General features: G+C 36.4%; 2 protein-coding genes across 2 annotated transcripts; one reads left to right on the top strand and one right to left on the bottom strand.

Moving 5' to 3' along the window:
- The first annotated feature begins 1,408 nt into the window (after nucleotides 1–1,408).
- On the top strand, nucleotides 1,409–2,201 carry LOC143604452 (squamosa promoter-binding-like protein 3). The gene is made up of 2 exons (XM_077080925.1): nucleotides 1,409–1,863; nucleotides 2,003–2,201. The coding sequence occupies exons 1-2, from the start codon at nucleotides 1,604–1,606 to the stop codon at nucleotides 2,157–2,159; spliced, it is 417 nt and encodes a 138-aa protein (XP_076937040.1). The 5' UTR covers nucleotides 1,409–1,603; the 3' UTR covers nucleotides 2,160–2,201.
- A 327-nt stretch (nucleotides 2,202–2,528) lies between these two features.
- LOC143604453 (protein TPX2-like) lies at nucleotides 2,529–6,474 on the bottom strand. Its single transcript, XM_077080926.1, has 17 exons — nucleotides 6,196–6,474; nucleotides 5,770–5,846; nucleotides 5,514–5,678; nucleotides 5,385–5,439; nucleotides 5,150–5,297; nucleotides 5,002–5,080; nucleotides 4,789–4,890; nucleotides 4,609–4,710; nucleotides 4,359–4,532; nucleotides 4,140–4,283; nucleotides 3,906–4,061; nucleotides 3,699–3,836; nucleotides 3,410–3,610; nucleotides 3,129–3,295; nucleotides 2,896–3,058; nucleotides 2,719–2,813; nucleotides 2,529–2,645 (listed from the first exon to the last, which is right to left on the bottom strand). The coding sequence occupies exons 1-17, from the start codon at nucleotides 6,329–6,331 to the stop codon at nucleotides 2,537–2,539; spliced, it is 2,211 nt and encodes a 736-aa protein (XP_076937041.1). The 5' UTR covers nucleotides 6,332–6,474; the 3' UTR covers nucleotides 2,529–2,536.
- Between the last annotated feature and the right edge of the window lie 802 nt (nucleotides 6,475–7,276).

Here is a 7,276-nt window from a genome sequence, read left to right as displayed (position 1 = left end):
TCTTCCTACCAGACGTGGCAACTCATCCGGTTCATCAAATTGAAAATCGGGATCAATCTCGTTTAAGTTAAACTGAGAACGAGCATCCGACGCTGCTTGAGACGACGATTGATCGGCCGAAGTAGACGTTGTTTTTGACCATTTGGACGGTCGCGGTGAAGATGTCGGGATCGGATGCCACTTTGGCGAGCTCGTGCATTTCTTCCAAATTTCTTACATCCCCATGCCGAATTCGTTACCATGAAGGCGATTGTATTGTTTCAACATATCTTTAAGAAGGTCGGCGTCATTCGTGCCGCTTCCTCTGTTGTTCTTAAGGCGAGTGTGAATTGTGGAGAAGTGGTTCATTTTTAAAACCATTGCCTTCCATTTGTTGGAGACTGAATCATCCCCGCGGTAGCGACCTCGACCCATTATCTCAAAAAACTTACCACGTATTTCTCTCCAAAATATCGCGGTGCGTTTACAGTCACCTAACACCGAGTCTTCGGATGAGTCGATCCACGCTTGCGCCAACGCCGCTTCCTCATCGTCTTCCCACTTCTTCCTGTCGTACAATTCGGTTGGTGTTTGATCGGCAACGACCTTCTTTTTATGGCTTCGCTTGCGACGAACTTGGGGTTCGTCGACTTGGGTTTCGGGGATTTGGGTTTCCACAACTTGGGTTTCGGGTGTTGGGTTTCAGGTGTTTGGGTTTGGGGTGTTCGGGTTCGGGGTGGCGGAGGCATAAACGGCATTGGCATTCGATAAAACATATCGTTTGGAGGCATTGCGGGTACATGCTGGTTGGCAAAGTAAGGGTTGGTAGGGTCGTTGTTTGCGAGTAAACTAGCCCACCACCTTTGAGACGGATCCCACGAGTTTGGGTTGGTGTTCGGGTTTTTGTTAGAGTTTGAGCTCGAGCTCGTGTTCTGGTTTGGGTTCGGGTTTGAGCTCGAGCCGGTGAAATTTGAGAAAGGATTCATGGTAGAGAGTTAAGAATTTTTTGTTATGAAATTTGATAGTATTTGATATTTGTTTGAGTATAAAATGATAAAATGAGTTAGTATTTATAAATAAAATAATTAGTTTTTTTTTTTAAAAAACTAGCCGTTCAAAATGAACGTTGGGAGGGACCCACCAAAACACTTCAAGCGCGCCGGCCGTTTGAACGATGGAATTAACGGCGCCTAAGGAACCACCGCGCCCCACTGCGGTGTTTCGCGCCCTTCGCCCCACGCCACCTCAGCTATGGGTGCCTCATAGCGTATAGTCTAAGTGACCCAAAAGTAACAGCAAAGATGTATTGGATTTATTATATATTATTTGAACCTTTATTAACGTTTATTGAATCATAGTTTTAACATTAACATTATTAGCTTAATAAAATGAACAACTATAATATATATACACATTTTTCAACTTTTTGTTGCATGGCTTTGAATTTATTTTACCATACGATAGGTACAATGGTGGTCCTTGAACATCCGTCTCTAACTTTTCCTTGTCAAAAAAGTAAAATTCTGATTCACTTCCAACTTTTTATTTTCTTCACGTAAATTCATCACTTCACTTGTTATATAAATCAAATGTTAGCAAGCCTTTCTTTAACAAAAAAGTTGAGATGGGTCGCGGTGGCGGTGAAGATGGTGGTGGAGGCAGCAGCGGAACTAGTTCAAATGTGGATGTGAAGAAGAAGAAAGGGTATCCCAATGGTGGTGGATCGACTAGCGGAACAAGGTGCTGCCAGGCGGAGAAATGCACGACTGATCTAGCCGAGGCGAAGGCGTATCATAGGAGGCACAAGGTGTGTGAATTTCACGCAAAGGCTCAAGCAGTTGTTGTTGCTGGTATGCACCAAAGGTTTTGTCAGCAATGTAGCCGGTAATTAACTCTCTTTTTATATAACAAGATTAGTACACTTTTTAATTAACTTAGAATAACTTTTACAAAATATGAAAATTGCACACCCGAGTCCCGTTGTCTTGTCCCATCGCGATTGACTCACCTAAGGGTTGTTCAGGTTTCACGAGCTATCGGAATTTGATGAGGCAAAAAGAAGTTGCAGGAGGCGTTTGGCGGGTCACAATGAAAGGCGGAGGAAGAACAACTCATTGGAGTTTAAGAAGGAACTTGTTTGTGTGCACAACCAAAGGTTCATCCAAGAAAATCAAACTTAAACCGGAGCATATTATTATATATATGCTCTCTCTCTTCTGTCACTTCCTTTAAATAAATAATAATGTTGTATGTCCAAAATAATGTTCAACTTCTAAGTATTCTAGTTTGACTTTCATAGTCAGCATGCATAGTTGAATAATGGCAGGATCAATGAAAAAAATGATGATTTTTGTAGATCGCCTTAAAATTATAGTTTGACTTTCAAATGCTTAAAAAAATGAATAACAAGCCAAAACACAAACTTTAGTAGTTGAATAAAACCAATCTATTATTGTCAACAATTTATCATAACAGCACATGAAAGAACTAAGATTACATCATCAATTTTCATTCAAGAGCTCTTGAACAGAAAGAAATCAAGACTTCTGCATCACGATCACCTCATATTAGATGCTGCACTTGAAGTTGCTGCAGCCACCACCATCTTTCTTCTTTCATTTATCTTCAATCTTGGTGATTTTGGTCTTGTAACTCCTTTTGATGACCTATTCAAACATAAACCATTAAACAAAAGCCAAACAATTTTAAAAAAAGTAAACAATGGTCAAAGCAAGTTACTTTCGGGGCAAGAACGGTTTGTTGAAATTAGGCACAGGCCTTGCATGAGGCACCAAAGTCCTTCTTAACTGTTTCAAAGCTTTCTCTTCCTCCATCTACATACATAATCAATTTGAATCAGTTTCTTTCTTAGCACAATTACTTGAACTTAAAAAAAAAAGCTTCAATTTTTAATACCATTTTAGCAGATTCGGCCTCATCTCGGTATCTTTTATACATAATCTCTTTCTCCTTAATCTTTTTGTCAAATTCTGCTCTGTCCACCGCTCGGTGTTCGACATGCAAATCGAATTCTTGAACTTCGGTTAGAGGTATGCGGACTTTCTTGGGAACCGAATCCCTGCAATTTGGACCAAATGTTAGCAGGAAATGGAGTTGAGAATAAATGTAGTAATTATTTGTAGACTTACTCTTTTAATATTGGTTGAGCTTTAAACTTTCTCATCCTTGCCTCTTCCTCTTCCAGCCTCCTTCTTTCTTCCATTTCTCTTTGTACTTCTTCTTCATGCCTTGCCACACTCTCTAATTGGAATGGTTCGGGCTTTGTAATCTGTTTCGGCTCTGGTTTTGGAGGAACCTATACACACAAGTTGTTTATAAGAAAGTTAAACAAACTGACAAAACAAAATGTTGCAGGTGATTGACAAACAAGTCGATTGAAGTAGAAAGCTGTTTGTAAAACGATACGTACCACAGGATAATCAGTAGTATAAGGATACGGAGTCGCTTTAGGAATTCTAGCCCGTTCTTGTTCAATCTGCTTATGTATAAGCTCCATCACAAATCTCTTTTCCTTTTCTGCCCCTCTTTCTTCAGTGTGCAAGTGGAATGGATTCGGTGCAGTAATCCTAGGAATTGGTTTTTGGGTATGCGAATCAGAGCACAAAGAAAGCTGTAACAACCCAAAAACATTTAGTTAGTAAACTTTATAAACATTCAATGATGATGATGTAGGCATTGCATTAATAATCTTCATTAACCTTATCAAACAAATCAGCAACATTAGTAGCGGTTGGAGGCGGAATTCTTTCATCGATTGCAAAATGAAATTCTTCGGGTATTGTCACTTGTCTTTTTTTGTTGCAAAACAGCCCCAAATCACCTTTGCTTTCAAATATCTACACAACAAACATATCAGAAAAAATCAAAGTTATATATAATATTCTTTGGGTAATATATTATATTACCTTTTTGTTTAAAGGCCTGGCCTTGAATTTGGGAGCCTTTTCCAACTCTTCTTTTTCTAGTTCTTGTGTACTTTTGATTTTAGGAGGTCTTGCTCTTAATAATGTTTGCAGAGGTGGTGTTTTTGGTGTAGTAAGATGAGGCCTCCACTGATGAATCTGTTAGAAAAATATATGAAGTTTCAAACTTTTTATGAAATTTTAGTTCTGTTAAGTCAGAATTAGTAAAATACTAACCTGAGGAGCTGCTTCTGTTGATGCAACAGTTGAAGTTTCGGCATGTTGACTGGCTCTTTCCATTGTTTCCAAATGGAATTCATGAAACTCTGGCATTTGAGGTGTTGTTCTTTTAATTGCTGGTAAAGTTGGAGCTTCAAGAATCTGTTAAAAAATTTAAAAAAATAAAAAGTAAAAACCCATTATTTATTTCCTGAAAAGATGATTTAACTAATTTACCTTTCGGTTAACCGGTCGAGCCTTGAATTTCGGGATTTTTGCCATCATTTCCTCCTCAAGTTCGGCAGAACTTTTGAGTTTAACAGATCGAACCCGTTGAGATGTTTCAAATGCGGGTTCCTTCGGTCTCGTTAGTTTCAGTTTCGGCTTTTTTTGCATCACTTGATTATCACCCTATTTGTTGTATACAAGTTTATTAAAATTACTGAACGACGAAACAAAAAATATATATAAAAAAAATGAAATTTACATGTGGAAGTGAAGAAGACGAAGCCCGTGTGCCAGATTGAAACTTTCTCATCATTTCCGCCATTGATACGAATGGAACAGGTGCTTGTTCGCGGACATACATCTTTTCATAAAAAGATAAAGAAAGTTAGCATCAAATCCTGTTGATTAAATTTTATATAAAAAAGAATAAAAAACAAACCTTTCTTTCTTCAATTCTTGTTGTTTTGGCAGCTGGTGTGGTGGCATTGATAACACCTGGTCTTGGTTTGTGAGGCAAGATTTGTGTTTTGATATTCAAAATCTGTAATTATAAAACAGTTATTACTAACACTTATTATATATATATATATATATATATATATATAACAGATGTGGGATTATAATATAATGATGAACAAGAATTGATGCTGACCTGTCTTGTTTTTCCACCTTCAAGTTTCTGTCTTTTTACAGCTTGGTTTTCTAGAGCAAGATTGTTATTATTTGTGTCCCTGCAAAGACGCCGAAAAAAGTATGAATAATGTAACCGAATCCAGTCAAAGGAACAAGTCAAAGCTAACCTTTTCACAGTAGCTGGTGTTTTGGAACCTTTGGCTTGTGACTGATTTCTGGATTTGAGTGAAGATAGATTATTAATTTTTCTTGCTGTTTGCATCATCATGTTGTTGGTTTTTTGAGCAGCCAATGGTGGGTTTGGAGTGCATGCTTCTGCTGCTGTAAATTTATAAAGTTTAATGGAGTAATAAATAAGTTTACATAAATACGAAATTGTGTTTGTTCATCAAATATATCAACCTTGAGATGAAACATCTTTCTTGAGTCCTTGTTCAGTCTTCTCAACAGCAGGTAACTGTAAAGACATGATTAGCAATTCAAAGACAAGAAGATTGTTGTTCAAAAGCAAGTCAAAGAGTAATCAATCACCTGATTTGGTGGTAGGTTTTCATCTTTTGAAGTCACTACTACTACTACTACATCTTCCTTGCTGTCAGAAGCAGGATCAAGCATAGCTTTTGCCTGTTTTTCTGGTTCCAAAGTAGTAGTATTATTATTCATCACAGAACTTGTGGCTTCAGATGGTACAGATTCCTGCAATTGTAAACAAAAACCAGCAATCAGAGACAGAGTCTTGATATATATATATATATATATATAAAATTCATGGCTTATTATGATTTACCTTTTGAGATGTTTCGGTAAAATCACAAAGACTGTCCAACTGAAGAGTTCTTGTAGTCTTGATCTTGTGCATAAAAGCTGAACCAAAATACATGAAGAAGCATGAGCCACAGTAATATATACAGTTTGTTGGATATCAATAATCAAATTCAAGGTACAAGAACACAATATTATCGTCAAAAAACCCCTAATTTTAAATTCTAACAAATTCAAGGCAATCATCAAAAAACCTACAAACCCTAATTCTAATTAAAAAATGAATGAAAAACACACTACTTGTAATCATCAATCAATAATCAAGAAACCGAATTCAAGATTCAACAGATTCATAAAAAACCCCTAATAACAAAATTCATCGAATTGATCAGACTTCAATTAAAACCCACTCGTAATTCAGAACACCAAATCAAAGTTAACAACAACGTACGTGAGGGAGCGTAAGCGAGAGCCGTATCAAACCAAATCTGTGCTTGACGCATCTGATCTTCAGTCTCTCCTTCAATGAAATCAAAGAACTTCGGCGCACAGAATTCGTAATCGGCGTCGATCGTCACATCCTCCATCGCAGTCACAGGATTTGATTGCTTGAAGGGATTTTAGGGTTTTAAGAGTGAGAGGGATCAAGGAAGAGTTGGAAAATTACTTTTGAGGGAAGAAGAAAGAAATAACGTTCGGATCTTCTTAACGGTCGAATTATTATTTGAAAAACTAAGAGAGACGTTTCATAACGGCTATATTGTCATTGCCTATTCCCTATATTAAAACGCTGACGACCTTTACAACTTATTATATTATATTATATTCTTTTTATTTTATTTCTTCTTTTTTGCTTTTGTTTTTGTTTATTTTTGTGCTACTTTTATTTTTCAATTTTCTAAATTTCACATGTTAACTCAACTATTTACTTAATTTAACCATTAAATTAAATAAATAGAGATGAAAGATTTTCATAGGATCCTTCCATACCACCCATGATCCTTACACACTATTTTTTTCCTATACGGCTCGTATAACACTTGAATCGTGTCAGTTTGTGTCTGATGTCGGTCATCGTTTATAGTGCCTCGTATAACCCTATACGGGTAGTATAGGTCTATCTGACTTGCACCATATTTTTTTAGCAATTTTAAACGTTCTCATTTTCGACCCTTTCATTTGTTGTTTCACTTATATAGAATAATGTTTTATATTGAAAAGTTGAATGGTATGATATTTTAGAATATGATAAATTGTCTTTTAATATTTACATAACATGTTAGGTAATTTGTAGTTATAACCTAAGAATATTCGTTTAAGATTATATTATGTTACACTTTATAATAGTCCATAAACAATAATCAATCAATGATTAAGCAAACAAGAAAACATTTGGCCAAAACATATTGATAAACATCTGATCCACATACATTAAAATAAAAGTGCACCTAAAAATACATCATGTTCCAAACACATAGTCCACATACATAAAAGTAACTAGGTCACCCTAAAATGCATCAAGTTTTAAACAG

This window comes from Bidens hawaiensis, unplaced genomic scaffold (genome assembly GCF_021521415.1).
Source record: "Bidens hawaiensis isolate Kalapana, Puna unplaced genomic scaffold, B.hawaiensis_p1.1 tig00065177_1, whole genome shotgun sequence".
Lineage (NCBI taxonomy): Eukaryota > Viridiplantae > Streptophyta > Magnoliopsida > Asterales > Asteraceae > Bidens > Bidens hawaiensis.
Note: the sequence above shows the minus strand (reverse complement) of the source record. Positions and strands in the feature narration are given on the sequence as shown.

Bases quoted from the DNA above. Each gene is read 5' to 3' on its own strand.
- LOC143604453 (XM_077080926.1), bottom strand. From the start codon at position 6,331: ATGGAGGATGTGACGATCGACGCCGATTACGAATTCTGTGCGCCGAAG. The intron at 4,533-4,608 runs GTAAATTTCATT...TACAACAAATAG, and splicing joins CGTCTTCTTCACTTCCACAT to GGTGATAATCAAGTGATGCA. The intron at 3,296-3,409 runs GTACGTATCGTT...TTGTGTGTATAG, and splicing joins ATACTACTGATTATCCTGTG to GTTCCTCCAAAACCAGAGCC.
- LOC143604452 (XM_077080925.1), top strand. From the start codon at position 1,604: ATGGGTCGCGGTGGCGGTGAAGATGGTGGTGGAGGCAGCAGCGGAACT. The intron at 1,864-2,002 runs GTAATTAACTCT...AGGGTTGTTCAG, and splicing joins TTTTGTCAGCAATGTAGCCG to GTTTCACGAGCTATCGGAAT.